This window comes from Xyrauchen texanus, chromosome 28 (assembly GCF_025860055.1).
Source record: "Xyrauchen texanus isolate HMW12.3.18 chromosome 28, RBS_HiC_50CHRs, whole genome shotgun sequence".
In the NCBI taxonomy this organism is placed as follows: Eukaryota; Metazoa; Chordata; class Actinopteri; order Cypriniformes; family Catostomidae; genus Xyrauchen; species Xyrauchen texanus.
Window position 1 is genome coordinate 4,129,367 of NC_068303.1, and position 18,465 is coordinate 4,147,831.

General features: G+C 37.6%; 2 protein-coding genes across 2 annotated transcripts in view; one reads left to right on the forward strand and one right to left on the reverse strand.

Annotated features, from left to right (window-relative positions):
• The window catches only part of LOC127621932 (protein eva-1 homolog A-like), a 187,298-nt gene that overhangs the window by 66,899 nt on the left and 101,934 nt on the right, over positions 1 to 18,465 (forward strand). The window lies entirely within an intron of this gene.
• Positions 760 to 17,442, reverse strand: LOC127621931 (translocating chain-associated membrane protein 2-like). The gene is made up of 11 exons (XM_052095749.1): positions 17,262 to 17,442; positions 15,726 to 15,789; positions 13,426 to 13,535; positions 12,982 to 13,098; positions 12,812 to 12,870; positions 11,074 to 11,158; positions 10,900 to 10,970; positions 6,581 to 6,685; positions 6,304 to 6,447; positions 6,043 to 6,206; positions 760 to 4,495 (listed from the first exon to the last, which is right to left on the reverse strand). The coding sequence occupies exons 1-11, from the start codon at positions 17,379 to 17,381 to the stop codon at positions 4,419 to 4,421; spliced, it is 1,116 nt and encodes a 371-aa protein (XP_051951709.1). The 5' UTR covers positions 17,382 to 17,442; the 3' UTR covers positions 760 to 4,418.

Genomic DNA, 18,465 nt, shown 5'->3' on the forward strand with positions numbered 1-18,465 from the left:
TGAACAAGTACATTTAAAAAAATAATAGGAAAAACAGAGTATGGTCATAAAAACACATTTGTGCATGGAACTACTTTCTTACGCGACAAATCAGAATCTGCTGTTGCTGGTTGAAAACAAATGATGCGTCCAAGTCTTCGTTAGTAATTCAAAAATGTCACATTAGAAATAGTATCACGGCTTGTGCTGTTTCTAACAAGTTATTGGATAAACAACAATAGACGGCTGGATGTGTGTGTGTGAGAGTGAGAGCGTGTGTGCAATCACCTGTTGCCACACCCAATCAGAGACGCGGTCAGCTTTCTCAGTGGAAAATAGACGTCCAAGAGGGGGTATTCCTCTCTATTTCACTGTAGCCGGTGCGCAAGAGTCATTGACTATAGAAACAGCGATGTCCTCCGCCATTTTAAACAGTATCCAATGTGGAAACTACGATAAAAGGTAAGCACTTGAGTTCTGTAACAAATCAGTCTGTTGTGTCTCTCAGCTGTGATGAGCCTTAATCCTGAAGTTGTCTGTTTACAGCTATTTCCTAGTTTTGGAGCGATCACGGAGTGCAGTTCTATGTAAACAATGACTAACGGATTCACTTTAGGTCACCAGCTGGCTTATATTACACACAAAAATGATCTCACACCATCAGTGCTCATACTGTGGTATATGTATATATATATAATTATTTCATATTTACACATGCATTTTGCCAGACACTGTGCATTCATGAACAATATTTTTAATTAGTTAATGTGTTCCCTGGAAATCAAACCCAGAAGTTGAGCAACAGTAACAGCTCATATTTATAAACACTGCCTTTCCAAGAAAAAATTTGCATACTAATATTTTGTTGGACTGCCTTTAGCTTTGATTACGGCGTGCATTAGTAGTGGTATTTGCAGAATAGTTGCATTAACCTTATGCAATATCACAAAATGTATTAACCTCCAGAGTTGCATTAATTTTTGCCCGAGATCTTGTTTTGATGACGGGGGAGTCGAATCACTTCCGTAAAGTCTTCTCCAACACATCCCAAAGACTTTCAATGGGGTTAAGGTCAGGACTCGGTGGTGGCCAATTAATGTGTGAAAATAATTCCTCATGCACCCTGAACATTCAAATCAAAATCACTTTATTGCCAAAAGTATTGACAGTGACATAAATTTTGTGTTTTGCAAATTTTTCTCGCTTCGGTTGTTGTGGTGTTGATTCACATAGTTTCTAGATTATTGTGCAGAGTGATCAGATGCATTTTAAATAATTGCAAAAAGCTTAATTTGCCAAAAAAAAAAAATGAACTTTATTAAAAAATCCCAAATTTCAGTTTTTTGGCCCTGGCACAAAATGACCAGCTAACATCATTTCACTAATAATATCAGCAGCACCTGGGAAAGTGTGAACGAGCACTAGTCAGGTGAAATCACTCTATCATTCTGATTGGATTATAAGAGCAGACTGATTGCTATAAAAGGAGGGAAGTAGTGCTTCCAATCATTGTGTCGTTAGCAGTGGTTACCTCTAAAGAAAGACGTGCAGCCATCATCGATTTGCATCACAATAGCCTCAAATTCAAGGACATTCCTGCAAAGAATATTGCACCTGAAAGAACCATCAAGAACTTCAAGGAGAGAGGTCAGAAATCTAGGGGTAACCATTGATGATGAGCTAAATTTCAGACCACATTTCAAAAACTGCAAGATCTTATAGATTTACACTCTACAATATCAGGAAGATAAGACCTTTCCTCTCTGTACATGCCACACAACTGCTTGTTCAGTCCCTTGTCATAACTAGACTGGACTACTGTAACGCTCTCATTGCAGGCCTTCCTGCATGTGCTATTAGACCTCTGCAAATGATCCAGAATGCAGCAGCACGTCTGGTCTTTAATGAACCTAAGAGAGCACATGTTACACCACTCTTTGTCTCTCTCCACTGGCTGCCGGTTCATGCACGTTTTAAATTCAAGGCCCTGATGCTGGCATATAAAACAGTCACTGGGTCTGCTCCAGCATACCTAAAAACATTTATGCAGAGCTACGTTCCCACCAGAAGCCTGCGGTCGGCTAAGGAACGTCGCCTTGTCGTAACAAAACAAAGAGGCACCAAAACACTTTCCCGGACTTTCAGTTTCATCATACCACGGTGGTGGAATGACCTTCCCAACTCGATCCGGGAAGCTAACTCACTCTCTATCTTCAAAAAACGGCTAAAAACACATCTTTTCCAAAAGCACTTAACCGGTCAATAAAAAAAAATTAATAAATAAAAAATAAAAAAAATAAAAAAATATTTACATTTCTTGTTGCACTTAAATCTGTTTTGTATACTATTATGATGATAGTGAAACTTTGTAATATGGCACTTTTTGTACCACTGTCTCCCTAAGATGATTCGCTGATGTTCTTCCTCTTTTGTAAGTCGCTTTGGATAAAAGCGTCTGCCAAATGAATAAATGTAAAATGTAGAGGTTCAACTGCAGTGAAGAAGGCTTCAGGACATCCCAGAGTGTCCAGCAAGCGCCAGGACTGTCTCCTCCTGAGGAGTCCACTACGGAATCGTGTCACCACCAGTGCAGAGCTCAATATTGGCAGCAGGTTGGTGTGAGTGCATCTGCACGCACAGTGAGGCGAAGACTTTTGGACAATGACCTGGTGTCAAGAAGGGCAGCAAAGAAGCCACTTCTCTCCAAGACAAACATCAAGGACAGACTGAAATTCTGCAGGAATTACAAGGATTGGACAGCAGAAGACTGGTGAAAAGTTATTTTCTCTGATGAAGCCCCCTTCTGACTGTTTGGGACATCTGGAGAATCGATAGTCCGGAGAAGAAAAGGTGAACGTTACCATGAGTCCTGTGTCGTGCCAACAGTGAAGCATCCTGATACCATCCATGTGTGGGGTTGCTTTTCATCACAGGGAGTGGGCTCTCTCACAATTCTGCACAAAAACACTGCCATGAGTAAAGAATGGTATCAAAATGTCCTGCAAGAGCAACTTCTCCCAACGATCCAGGAGAAATTTGGTGATGATCCGTGTAGTTTCCAGCATGATGGAGCACCATGTCACAAGGCAAGAGTAATAATGAAGTGACTCGGAGATCATTACATTGAAATTTTGGATCTGTGGCCAGGCAACTCCCCGGATCTTAATCCCATAGAGAACCTGTGGTCAATCCTCAAAAGGCGAGTGGACAAACAGAAGCCCACAAACTGTGATCAACTCCGAGCACTAATAAGTCAAGAATGGATCGCCATCAGTCAGGATTTGGCCCAGAAGCTGATATCCAGCATGCCAGAGCGAATTGCAGAGGTTATGAAGAACAACTGTCAACACTGTAAATATTGACTCTCTGCATATATTGAATGTTTTTGCCAATAAAAGCCTTTAAAACATATTAAATACTTATCATTGTTTTCCAGTATACCATAGAAACATGTGAAAAAATTATCTACAAATACTGAAGCAGCAAACTTTGCAAAACACAAAATGTATGTCACTGCCAATACATAGGCCAATAATTTGCCCAATCTGAAAAATAGAAACATATTTTCAACGACCATGGGATACGTCTTCCAGACATGGTTGTTTAAGAAATGAGAAGCTTCACACTGCATCAGTAAGGTTAAAAGAATGGTTGCCAGCTGAAACATATTAATCATGGCAATAATGATCCAATCATAGGCTCTTAGGGGTCCGCTTATTTAAATCCAAACGGCGACTTTTTTTTGACCAGGCAGTGCAGATTTTCTGCAAAAAGACCAGACTCAAACCATTTTTACAACAACAACAAAAACGAAATCAATATTTATAAAGGATTGTCATTCAATCACATATCAAACTGTATAAACTTACAAAGCATCGTGGGAAACTATAAACGGCATTTAATAGTTCAAAGAAAAGTGAGTGTTGGTCTCCATTCGATCTCGTCCAGGATTATTTCACTAATACAATGCTTGTTCCTACCTCAAACCGCACCAAAACATGGGTTGTCTTCTGCCAGTTCTGTTGCATTGTGAAAATCATCGAAATCTTTTGTTCATTACAAACCCAGAATACGTTTGGAATCTCTTGAAGCCACACAGTAACACGATTACATTTTATAATCTCAATAAGTGTCCTTCCTCGGCCACCGTAGTCACCATTTTTGTACCTCGTGACGTGCAGAAAAACGAAACTAACCTCAAAACAGTGCTTAAATAAAGACAGACTGCATAGGCAAAAGAAATAACATGAATACTGAAACTGATAAAGAGAAGTATAGTGACAAGAGTCTGTTGAGTGTGCCGCTGTGATGTCACTTCCTCTGAGAAACAGCACATTCACTTCTCTTGACATGGAAACAGGAAGCTGCAGGCTGTTGAATTGTTTCCCGTTCCTGTGCCCTCGGGGTGGAGAGGCCAAGCGTTGGAATGGGGATGAAGTTTAAGGAGTTTTGATCTTCTTCAGACGAGGTGACATCCCGTTCTCTGCTTTGATCAGTCCGTTCTCATGGTGGCCAACTGCAGAACACACAAAAATGTAAACAAAGCTATTTAAATCAAGACATTATATTGACTTTTGTTGTTTTTATACAAGCTAATTACTATAGATTATACCTCACCGAAACCCTCAAAGAAAACTTAGCATTTTTAGACTTACCAAAAAAATACATGCATTCATACATGTTTATGTACGGATTGCTTTTCCAATTGAAGACCTCCCAAAATATTAGATAATCGCCGAACTTCTTAAATCACATTTGAGCTTCCATGTATTAAAACTGCCACGCTGGCATGATTAACGCCAAATATGGTGCAACAAGCCTCGCTAGCCATATATGAATATAGACGACTGTGAATGAGATATGGGAGCTGTGATTCTGCGGTACTTAAACCTTGTGCGACCTTCGGGACATTTGTCTTTTTCATTTCGTTTTTTTCTATAATTTTGGCTGTGTTAATGCCAATGGCATACATTGCCAAAGGTGTGTTTTTTGTTATTTCAACCTCAGTTCCTATAATGCATATATAATATCAGGACCTTAAGGACAAAGATATCCCCATTAAAACTGCAATATTTGATCCTAGTGCCATTAAAGCATAAAATCATGAATTCTATGATATTATCAGGGCTCAACGCTAAGGATGTTTTGTACTGGCAAGGTTGTTTGCTCAGTGTAATCGTTGTGCTCTCTTGATTGTTGTTTGCTGGCACTAATGTTATAAATGCAGCACTGGCCCGATCGGGCAAGTGACAGTTCTAGCAACTGGCCCGAGTCGCTCTCACACTGGCCCCGGGCCATCGGGCTGTCCTTATTGTCAAGTCCCGCATTATGCTTTTACTACGGATCCCTGGATTAAACATTGTAATCTGTAATATTTTCCACCAGATGGCGCCATTTTTCTCATGCTTAGCCTATGGAGCAAATACATGCTTTTGCCCTATTTTCTGCTAGCTGTATGTTAGAGCACAACAGGCCAATTGAATAAATGATGCAGCTAAAACTGTATGAGTGGGTTGGTATGGATGTCAGAGTGTCTTTTGTACATGTGTATTAAGAAATTTGTGTATGTGTGTGTAAAAAAACCACAGTGGCATTATATAAACAAACCGGCATTTAAAGGGTTAAAAATCCTGAAAATTAATGAATATTTGTTAGTTATGATCAGAACTGATGTTGGTTAAATTATATTAATATATAAAATTATTATGGCAACTTTTTGGCACACATATTTTTGTCCTCCAAGACCTGAATTTTTATTGACTCACAAGCGTTAATACTTCATTCCACAAAGCTATTGCGTGGCATCATAAGATTTGGAATACAGCTCACGAGTCGTATGAACTACTTTTCTGCTATTGTTTTTTGTTGTTTTGTAGAGTGACAGCATTTTTTCCCCATTCATTTTCATTGTATGGAAAAGAGCAGCATCAACATTCTGCTAAACATCTCCTTTTGCATTCCATCGAAGAAAATTATACAGTATTGGATTGACATGAGGGTGAGTAAATGACAGAATTTTACCCAACCTAAGTTGAGCTAGCGAGTGTTAATTGGAAAGTGTACCTGAATCACGTTTGAGCGTGCGCTGCTGCATCTGTTGTTTAGCGGCCGCTCTTTTCCGGGCCGCCTGCTCCAGTCGCAGCTCGCGTGTTCGGCTCAGCTGGAAGCGGAAGAACTTCCAGAGCAGCCACGACTGAGTGAAACACACCAAGAACAACACCAGCAGCCTGCGTGAAACAGAAACACAGCATAATAAGATGATTACACGCGTTTATAATAAAACATAAAATATGGAAGTACGGTAGGTGTGATTTCCAGTCTCACCTGATAGAAAGGGTGTTAAAGTTTCCCGTTTCCAAATCAAGCGTCTGGTTTTCAGAACGAGCCAAACCGAAGCCAACAGCCAAGAACATCAGGGTTAGAGTGATCATACGGGTCAGAACAAACCCAATGGACCACTTCTCAAACCTACACACACACACACACACACACACACACACACACACACAGCATGTAACCAAACATGAATATCAAAAAACTTCAGCTCAAAGTTTTAAAACACTCCAGAAAAATACAGCTGTAGGAAATGTGTCTTACTCACATTTTATGTTGGTTTTCATCAATAAAGTAGAAGAGTCGGGACAGATGGAAACCCATTTCAGAGAGATACTGAAGAAACAACAAAACCAGCCCGACTCGGGTCAAACTAAACAAAGAAAGAAATCAACAATTTACAAAAACATATTCTCACGCTCTCAGAAAAAAACAAATTATACAGTAACAGTAGTCCTCTGATTTTATAGGTTTATTACAATACATTTTTAGTGTTTAGCAAATATTATTGTCCACATATACAAAGACAATATGCATAACAGCCATGTAAGTAAGGGATAATGAGCAATCAGCCGTTTCGCTGATCAGGTCTTGCATCGCCCTGAAGGGGTTTATTTTGCAATACCAACCGTCTGACTGCTCATTATCCCACTTATTACACAGCTACTAACCAAATACATAAATCAAATGGACATACAATATTGATTTGCATTAAACTTGTTTACATTTGTGAGAAGATAGAAATCATTGAACAACTGAATTCTGAGTTCTGTTGGCGTTTTAATTATCGTCTGACTGCTCATTATTCAGCTTATTACAAGACTACTTGCCAAATAAATAAAATGGACAGGAAACATTAATACAAATCGAAATTATCTGACTAGTTTACTTGTATAGATCGCAGAGTGATAAGATGACTTGCAATACCAGGATGACCGGTCTGATTTGTCTTAACACCAGGATGTACGGTTGTAACTCGGATATATCAGACCGCTAGATGGCGCTAGATGGGACCAATCAGAATAGAGTATTTCAGATAGTCATGTAATAATAGTAAATATAAAAGGTGCTTTCACACAGCATTTGTTCTAAATTTAACACTGTTTTTAGGTTTCGAGGTTGTGCAAACAGGGCCTGTTATCGAAATACGGACAAATCAGCGTTACCAGTTTCCCAGTTCCAAAACATTGCTGGAAAAGTTCTGTGTATGAATAAACTGTAACAATAGGCGCACTTTTTAAAAGTTGAAGTCCGGTTTAACTAGACATGCGGCGCAACAATCAAAAGATGTCTATCTAGCACGTTTACATTGAAAACTATTGAAACGGAGGAGACGAATGTACAGTTTAGACAATGATATAAGAAGTCAAAATAGAAACTAAAATAGTTAACGCTCCGTCCATGTGACAGAAACTTTAGAAAATCTATTATCTTAATTAAGCAAGCTAGCTATGGTGTGGAAAGAAATGAATCATCATATTCTATTAAATGGTTAAAAACGTCATCTGGAAAGTAGAGTGACCGATAGTGGATTTTGCCGATACCGATTGTTAAGGTGGTGGGGAAGTCCGAGAACCGATTAATCGGCCGACAGTTTTAAAAATCTAATAATCTTTTCTTATCGTTTCCTTACTATGACGGGCACAGAAGTAGAGGCTACAAGAGTCGAAAATGATAAAAATTCCAGATGCAGTTTATAGTTTAACCAAAATATGATTTTGTGCATAACTCGGGACTTTTAACTATAAACAAGCAGAAACAAAAGGGGGACTCTTATTTTGAAATGACAGAGACTTAGCACCGTTACAATGCTCTACAGTGCTTTCAAAAAGTATATATATATATATATATATTAATATATTTTTTTTTCTCCATCCATCCATCCATCCATCCATCTTCAACCGCTTATCCGAATTCGGGTCACGGGGGCAGCCGCTCCAGCAGGGGGCCCCAAACTTCCCTATCCCGAGCCACATTAACCAGCTCTGACTGGGGGACCCCGAGGCGTTCCCAGGCCAGTGTGGAGATGTAATCTCTCCACCTAATCCTGGGTCTTCCCTGATGCCTCCTCCCAGCTGGACGTGCCTGAAACACCTCCCTAGGAAGGCGACCAGGGGGCATCCTTACCAGATGCCCAAACCACCTCAACTGACTCCTTTCGACGCAAAGGAGCAGCGGCTCTACTCCGAGCTTCTCACGGATGACTGAGCTCCTCACCCTATCTCTAAGGGAGAAGCCCGCCACCATTCTGAGGAAGCCCAGAAGGGTTTTTTTTTTTCAAAAAAGTTATCCAACACCTATATCACTCATGTGAAAAACGAACTGCCCCATTAAACTTAATAGCTGTTTGTGCCACCTTTAGCAGCAACAACTGCAACCAAACGCTTCTGATAACTGGAGATCAGTCTTTCACAACGCTGTGGAGGAATTTTGGCCCACTCTTCTTTGTAGAACTGCTTTAGTTCAGACACATTGGAGGGTTCAAGCATGAACTGCCCGTTTAAGGTCCTGCTACAGCATCTCAATCGGGTTCAAGTCAGGACTTTGACTAGGCCACTCCAAAACTTTAATTGTGCATCTTTTGAGCCATTGAGGTGGACTTACTCCAATGCTTTGGATTATTGTCTTGCTGCATAATCCAGTTGCACTTGAGCTTCAACTCACGGACTGATGACCGGACGTTCTCCTTTAGGATTTTCTGGTAGAGAGCAGAATTCATGTTTCCCTTCAGTTATTGCAAGTCACCCTGAAGCAGCAAAGCATCTCCAAACCCTCACACTACAACCACCATGCTTGACTGTAGGTATGATGTTCTTTTTGTGGAATTCTGTGTTTGTAACGGGACCCCTGTCTTCCAACCAGTTCCGATTTCGACTCAGTCCACAGAACATTCTCCCAAAAGTTTGAGGATCATCAAGGTGTGTTTTGGCAAAATCCAGACGAGCCTTAATGTTCTTCTGGGTTAGCAGTGTTTTTTGCCTTGTCACTCTCACATGGATGGCATTTTTGGCTAGTGTCTTTCTGATAGTGGAGTCATGAACAGTGACCTTTATTGATGTGAGAGAGGCCTGCAGTTCCTCGGATGTGGTCCTTGGCTTTTTTGTGATTCATGGATGAGTCATCACTGTGCTCTTGGAGGAATTTTGGAAAGTCGACCACTTCTGGAAGGTTTCTGTGATGCCACTGCTTCCTTGAAATCCCAACAAAGATTTTCAATGGGATTTTAATGATGTACTGAACGGGACATTTCAAGAGCATTCCACGACCCATCCCTGAACCAGATTTTGGACAACTTGGATGTATCCTTGGTGTTATTGTCTCGCTGGAAAGTCCAGTGATCACAGAGCTTCAATTTACACACTAAAAGCATCACATTTTTGCCAAAATGGCCTGATACCTGAAAGAATCCATGGCGTCAGTCACATAGTCAGGATAGCCATTTCCTGTAGCCGCAAAACAACCCCATAACAGGACTGCCCCACCTCCATGCTTGACTGGTGGGATGGTGTCGTTCTTGCCTTTCTTACTCCAGACGTACTGCTGACCCATAGGTCTAAAACACATTTTTTGTTTAGTGCCATACGTCCATAATACCTTCTTCCAGGACTTCAGAGGTCTTTTTTTAGTTGCCTTTTCTCCCCAATTTGGAATGCCCAATTCCCACTACTTAGTAGGTCGTCGTGGTGGCACGGTTACTCGCCTCAATCGGGATGGCGGAGGAAAAGTCTCAGTGGCTTTTCGCTTCCGAGACAGTCAATCCACACATCTTATCATGCAACTCGTTGTGCACAACAACGCAGACTCACAGCATGTGGAGGCTCATGCTACTCTCTATGATCCACGCACAACTTACTACACGCCCCCATTGAGAGCGAGAACCACTAATCGCAACCACGAGGAGGTTCCCCCATGCGACTCTACCCTCCCTAGAAACCGGGTCAATTTGGTTGCTTAGGAGACCTGGCTGGAGTCACTCAGCACACCCTGGATTCAAACTCACGACTCAAGGGGTGGTAGTCAGCGTCAATACTCGCTGAGCTACCCAGGCCACCCCCAATTCCTTCTTAAATATTCAAGTCAACATTTCCCTTGATGAAGTTTTGCTTTCTTCCACACCCAAGAAGGTTGCGGTTGCACCATATTTTAAAAATGCATGAATGGTGCTGCCAACCTTGTATGGTGGTGCCTTGGAAATGTACTTTTAGCCATGATCTTTTCTTGTGTAATGAAATAATCTCCTCTATTAGCTTTTGAGACAGCTTATTTTTAATTGCATATTTAATCATTTTCATTGCAACTGCATATATACATCCATATTATCAGATGAGGTTTAATTAGGAATAAGGTTTTATTATATTATTATTTACAAGATATGAATTTGGAGAGACAATGCATGTGCTGACAGGGCACATTTCCATTTACTCAATTTTTGTTGCATGCCCTCACTTTAATTGAAAAGACTTATTTATCACAGATTTTTGCGGATAATTGATAGTTCCAAAAAGCAACTATTGGCATCGATTAAACTGTAAAACCGATATATGGTCTAGCTGTACAGGAGAGTCAATAGTTCATGTGTGGACTTACTTTAACAGATACGCAGCCAGAATGTGTAACAGATAGAGACTGATGTACTGCAGCTGACGAGGGATTTCATCCTGCAAACAAACAAAACAAACAACACAAATCTCCTCAGTCTTCCGTCCTCTTCATTTGTCTGTTCTCTTTTACATCAGTGCTTGTATTTAACTCGTCTCTTACCTTTCTCACTTTCTGGAAGTAAAGTTCAGGCAGCGCATGAAACCAGTACGCCAGCTGAGTGAGATAGAAAAACTTCACCTGAAACCTGACAGACAGACGGACGGACAGAATATTACAATCACATGTTACATTCACACAGAACCAACCATAATGATGTTCTGAACTCTGTAGATGATTTGATGCATTTTTGATGCGCATAACACACATCAAAAACACTGGTGCATTTTATGACTGCATATAGCATCACTTTTTAATGTCTTTAACCACTTAAGAGTTCTTCAAGTTGGAAATATCAATGAGTGATTCATATAAAAAAAAAATGTACGGGTCATATTTAAAATGTATTTAGCATAATGAAAATAAAGGTTATTTTAGGACCATTAAGATGACTCATTATTTGTAGGACAATTAAAGGGACAGTACACCCAAAATGGAAAATTCTCTCGTCATTTACTCACCCTCATGCCACCCCAGAACACAATATAAGATTCTTAGAAGAATATTTCAGCTCTGTAGGTCCATACAATGCAAATAGAAAGGTGACTAAAACGCTGAAGCTCCAAAAAGCATATAAAAGCAGCATAAACAAAATCTATAAGACTCCGGTGTATCAATCCATGTCTTCTGAAGCGATCCAATCAGTTTTACACTAAAATATAACTATAAATCTTGATATCTGCAGAAGGAAGTGTAATCTAGCTTGAAATGATGATTGTGCCTAAAGACTGCAGATATCAGATGTCTGTTCTCACCCAAAACCAATTAGATTACTTAAGGAGACATGGATTAAACCACTGCAATCAGATGGATTACTTTTATGCTGCATTTACGTGCTTTTTTGAGCTTCAAAGATCTGCCCACTATTAACTTACATTGTACGAAGCTACAGAGACAAGATATTCTACTAAAAATCTTAGTTTGTGTTCAACTGAAGAAAGAAAGTCATACAGATCTGGGATGGCATGAGGGTGAGTAAATGATGAGAGAATTTTCATTTAAGCACTGCGCCTCCCAAATTCTGATCTCATGTATTGAAAATTGTCCTGTCCAAATACATTATTTAAAAAATTCACACAATTTTACTTTACAAATACTTACTCTAATGCCAAGTATTACTATAAAGCCAAATACGTTTTTTGGCATTACATTAATATATATATGTGGAGCGGAGGGGGGCGGGTCCGGGTGGGAATATCGCGCGCCAGGTCCCCAATCTGCCTGATGAGGCGCGCGAGGGATAAAGGTGGCCGGTGACGATGGTTCGAGAGAGAGAGAGAATTACGGGCATGTCCGTCATGTGTTTATGTTTGTGCTTTTGGTTTGAGTTCAGTTTTCATTAAATTATCATTTATATTGACAAGCCGGTTCCCGCCTCCTCCTTGCCCATCATTAACTGTGTTATATATACACACACACACACACATACATACATTTTTCTTATATAAAAAAACTGTAGTGGGAAATGTGCAAGACATCATGCAAAAACAAAAAAAGCCAAAAAACAAAACAAAAATTGTAACGGTCAGAAAATAGTCCTTATCTTTTTATTTAAAATATAATTTTTTATTTTTTATTCTTTTGATTTTGGGGTGAAATATGATTAGTAACTAAAATAAGACATTTCTTGACAGTTTTTGTGACATTCACTCCAGTGTTAGTGATTATGTAAAACAATAACGTGTGTGTGTGTGTGTGTGTGTGTGTGTGTGTGTGTGTGTGTGTGTGTGTGTGTGTGTACCTCAGGTGTACATGAGGGTAATTATCCCAAAGGCTGCTGAGATGCAAAATATATCCCTCCTGTAAAGCATCAAAACAATTTATGAAAGACATAAGTGTGAAGTTTTGTGTGTGTGTGTGTGTGTGTGTGTGTGTGTGTGTGTATGTGTATGTGTTTTGATTGGTTCTTACTGAGGCGATGACATAGAGACTCCATAAACTGGACACCAGGTAAAACACAAATAGCTGCCCAGATTCATTAAACTTTGTGTTTTTACTCTTCGACAGGTGGAGACGCCGGTTTACTTTCTACAACAAAGCAAAAATAAATACATTCATATTCAATTCAAAAGTTCATTAATTCAAATGAAATAAACTACATTTGCATTTCCCAAAGGAAACACCAGTGCTATGATGGCACCTAGTTCTAGTTCTTTGTAAAATGCTTCATCAGGCCTGCTTTGCTGTGATACTCAGTGCACATCTTGTTTTCTGTCAGCTAGCTAGGGGAACATAGAACAAACCCTAAACAGAATGTAATAATAACTGTAATAATACAGTGATGCCTTGAAAGTACTATAATAAACTAATGATGAGCAATAAAAATCCAGAATACACTCTGTTCTGGCATCTTACATCTAGAACATACTCCTGCACCACAGCGTGAAGAATTATGGTGATGAAGAGATAGAAGAGAACGGTGGCACAATCCTTCCATCCATAATGATAAAGAGATACTTCTCCATCTGAAACACATGCATGGACAACAAAATGTTTACTTGAATGTCCATTTCCTGTCTCTTAAGCTAGTAGGGCTGGGCAATATATCGAATCCTCACGATATTATCACGATGATTTTAATGCACTTTTCATTCGGCGACTATGTTTCCTAAAGCGTGTGTCATTAGACTAATTTCACATCCTTTTATGGCTGCACAATTAAACAAAATAGCATCGCAAAAGGCGTTTTCTTAAATGAATACATAGTCTGTTTGTGCATCAGAATGAACAGGTGACGCGGAGCTCGTGATACGCAGTTTTCGCAAAACAAAGTACAGCAGGTTCAAACATTCTTGCAAAAACAAGCATTTATAGCCGATTATACAAATCTAAAAATGCAAAATAGTGTCACAGAAATGAAGCAGATGATGGTGTTTCTCCAGATTTTGTAATTAGGGACATAAACTGTCAAATTCACATCTGATCATGCAGTTTTCCACAAAAATATAAGCTCCAGGTGAATGTGTAGTAAATACAACTGAAATATATTAGTACTGCATTAAACAAAAAGTCCTCAAAATGCTAATAACAATTCAGTATCAAATTATAATAGTGAACTTGACTGGACAATAATAAACAATATTTATCTGGGTACCAAAACATAAGTGAGTGAAGTTGTAGTTTTTGCATACCCTGTTCATTCAAAATAAATACAAGTTTTAGTAAAAATATTTATAGGTAAATATTGCTTTTTTTTATTACTGTATTTTATTATGGTGCATCTAATTATATTTATTACACTATAAATTAAATACCATTCTTCTTGTGTTCATTTAGTCAGAAACTGTGAAAAACATGCCTTCATTATCTTTAAAGCTGCACTAAGCAAGCATACAATAATGATTTTATTTTGAGCTGTCGGGTCAAAATTGGCAAGTTGCTTGCAATTTAGGTTTTAACCACAGATGTCGCTAGAGAGCCCAAAGTTCCATAGTGCCGATTTAAAGGGACAGTGCACCCAAAAATGAAAATTCTTATCATCATGAAGAGTAAATCTCAGCTCTGCAGGTCCACACAATACAAGTTAAGTAACTTTAAAGCTAAAAAAAAAGCAGCATAAGAGTAATCCATAAGACTCCAGGTGTTAAATCCATGTCTTCAGAAGCGATATGATAGATGTGGGTGAGAAACAGATCAATATTTAAGTTATTTTTTACAATAAATCTCCACTTTCACATCTTTCTTCTCATATTTTTGGCGATTTGCATTCTTCGTGCATATCGCCACTTACTAGGGAGGAGAATTTATAGTAAAAATGACTTAAATATTGATCTGTTTCACACCAACACCTATCATATCGCTTCAGAAGACATGGATTTATCAACTGGAGTCTTATGGATTACTTTTATGCTGATTTTATATGCTTTTTTGAGCTTTAAAGTAACTTAACTTGTATTGTGTGGACCTACAGAGCTGAGATTTACTCTTCAAAAAAATCTTCGTTTGTGTTCTGCAGAAGAAAGAAAGTCAAACACATCTAGGATGACATGAGGGTGAGTAAATGATGATGAGAATTTTCATTTTTGGGTGCACTGTCCCTTTAAAGCGGCACTATGGAACTTTGGGCTCTCTAGCGACATCTGTGGTTAAAACCTAAATTTGTAAGCAACTTGCCAATTTCGACCCAACAGCTCAAACTAAAATCATTATTGTATGCTATTTTATGCTGCCTTTATGTGCTTTTTTGAGCTTCAAAGTTCTGGCCACCATTCACTTGCTTTGTATAAAGCTAAATAGCTGAGATATTCTTCCAAAAATGGTCATTTGTGTTCTGCAGATTGAAATTAGTCATACACATCTGGCATGGCATGAGGGTGAGTAATCGACGAGAGATTATACATTTTTGGGTGAACTATCCCTTTAAGTAGATTATTATTACATTAAACATTGAATCTACTTAGCTACAATTGCTGTGTGGATCAAAAATGATGGTTTCCCTGGTTTAAAATCACTTTAAATGTAATATAATTTAGCAAATATATCATCAATAGGTTGAGAAATGTTGAGAAATCATTTTTGGAGCCATATCGCTCAGCCCTATAATGATGCTTCAAAAACGGCAGTGAATCCAAGATACCATTTCCTTGATTGAAAAATATTCTGTCATTAATGACTCTTATATTCTAGGTTTCATGTGTGTGACATTTAAAACACACCTGCTGTCATGGTGCTGATGTTATACTGCGGCTGAATGAATAAAATAGCCGTTTTCGCTGTTGTCTGAAAAAGAAAAGAGAGAGTTTGTAGTTTACAAAGAATCACCTTTCCTGCACGCCAAGTGAGGAATAACGTCATAACTGCAAAACAAGCCCTCTTGCATCAGGGGTTTATTTTGAGAAAATGAACCGCTGACTTTACATTATCCCGCTAACTACATGGCTACTTACCAAATTATGATAAAAAGAACAAATAAATGGATCTGAAGTATTGAGTTATATTTTATTATGTGAGAAGGAAGAGCGTGGAGTAATAAAAGAGATATAAAACTACCACAGCTATGAAGCAAATTAGAAGTCAGTTAGCCATACAGTTTAGTTATTTTGATAATCGAATGACTCTTAATATATCAAGGATAGAGTATGAGCAATCAGGACAATAAATAACCAAATTTAATATATTATATTATGTAGTATATAACCAGGGACAAATTAGCTATATCTATGTCTATATAAGATGTTAAAAGAGTGTGCATGAGTAGTAAGCTGTTGTATTTATGCAAACAAGGTTTATTTGTAGAGAAAGCCAGTTCTTGCATTTCAGATAGTCTCAATTAAGCATTGCAATTCATAAAAGAATGCAAAACAAGCAAATAAATATCAAATCAGTTTCAGTTGATTTGTTTAAAAAGGTCATAAATGAAGTGTTTGCATAAAACCCAGATGTTTCACTGCACAGAGCAGCACAGGTGTGTGAAACAGCATCTAAACACACAGATATGATGTTTGCATGACAGATGAGATATGAAATGCATGAAATAAACCATAAAAACAGAGTTTGTTTCACTGTTTGCCACCATTTTATTCAGTTCCTATTTTTTAAATGTCAATAAGCCGTTTTAGATGATTGTTTCATAAGTGACAGATCATGATGCATATTATATGTGAAGTGTTTCAGGAATAAATGAAGATGCAGTTTCCTGAATGCACATCACAGGGTGGCGCGTGAGAGTTTTGACGTGGCACTTCAAGCAGAAACATGAGCAACGTCATACAAATTCAAATACACCACCATACCACCTGATGCATAAGTTAAAAGCATATATCTGAAGACAAGCCGGTGTGCAAGTATGTGTGTGTGTGCACTTTTAATGCATCATAGAGCAGTCATCTAGGCCCATGTGAGGGGAGATTTTTAAAATAACTTTTGAAAAACGTCGTGACTCGTGCAATACTCTTAATATAATGCATTATGAACGCAGCCAGTGTGGTGTTTAAATGCACACTCCTCATGTTTATGAAATGCACAAACTGTAAATGTCTGTTTTATTTTCTTATATCCAAACAAGTGGCCGGTGAATTCGATAACTTTATGTATTCACCTTAAAGTGTTCGGTCTATTTTTAAAGTTGCATTGCCTGTCTTTAAGTCGCAAGCTTAATATTGATGTAAAAGTCAGAAGAAATAGAGAGACAGAGGAAAAACAGCTGGCAGAGAGACGAAAAAAATCAGGAATGAAAAACTCCAAAAACTCACCTCAAACATCAGTCCAATCAAAATGAAAATGACCAGACTAAAGACGATGTCGGCGTGATTCTGAATGAGAAACTCTTGGCTGAAGAAAGGGTAACTCTTATTTCTTCTACGAAAAGCCATCTTAGAAGTTCTTGATTTTCCACTCTTCTTTCTCTCGTCCAGGAAACTTCCACGAATCACTCCAAACTTCTGTACTACCACTGCGCATGCGCGCCGGAGCCACGACCTAATACATGCGCATGCGCAGTGCACGTGTAGGGTTTTGAGTGATTCGTGGACAAACCACTGGGTCGTAATGTGGGGAAATTTTTACTAATTATTCTATTATATTCTAATCTATTACTCTGTAAAGTTGAAAGTGATTATATTATATTTGGTCGGTCCACAAACACTTTTATATTTACAGAGTAATATAATATCATATAAATTATATAGGAACCATTCCCCCACTTTTATCACCCAATGGTCGGTCCAAGAATGATTTAAAATGTTACAGAATAATATTAAATTATATTAGAATATATTGTATTATATTATATTATATTATATTATATTACTCTGTAAAGCTAAAAGTATTTTGTGGACCGACCAAATATAATATAATATACTATAATTTAATATTATTCTGTAACGTTTGAAATCATTCTTGGACCGACCATTGGGTGATAAAAGTGGGGGAATGGTTCCTATATAATTTATATGATATTATATTATTATTATTTTACTCTGTAACAAGTGATTTGTGGACCAACCAAATATAATATAATATAATATAAAATAATATAATATAATACTGTATAATATAATATAATGTAATATAATATAATTTAATATAATACTGTATAATATAATATAATGTAATATAATATAATATAAAATAATATAATATAATGTAATATAATATAATATAAAATAATATAATATAATACTGTATAATATAATATAATGTAATATAATATAATTTAATATAATACTGTATAATATAATATAAAATAATGTAATATAATATAATATAATGTAATATAATACTGTATAATATAATATAATATAATGTAATGTAATATAATATAATTTAATATAATACTGTATAATGTAATATAAAATAATATAATATAATTTAATATAATGTAATATATAGTATAATATAATTTAATAAAATACATTATAATAAAATAAAATATAATATAATTTAATATTATTCTGT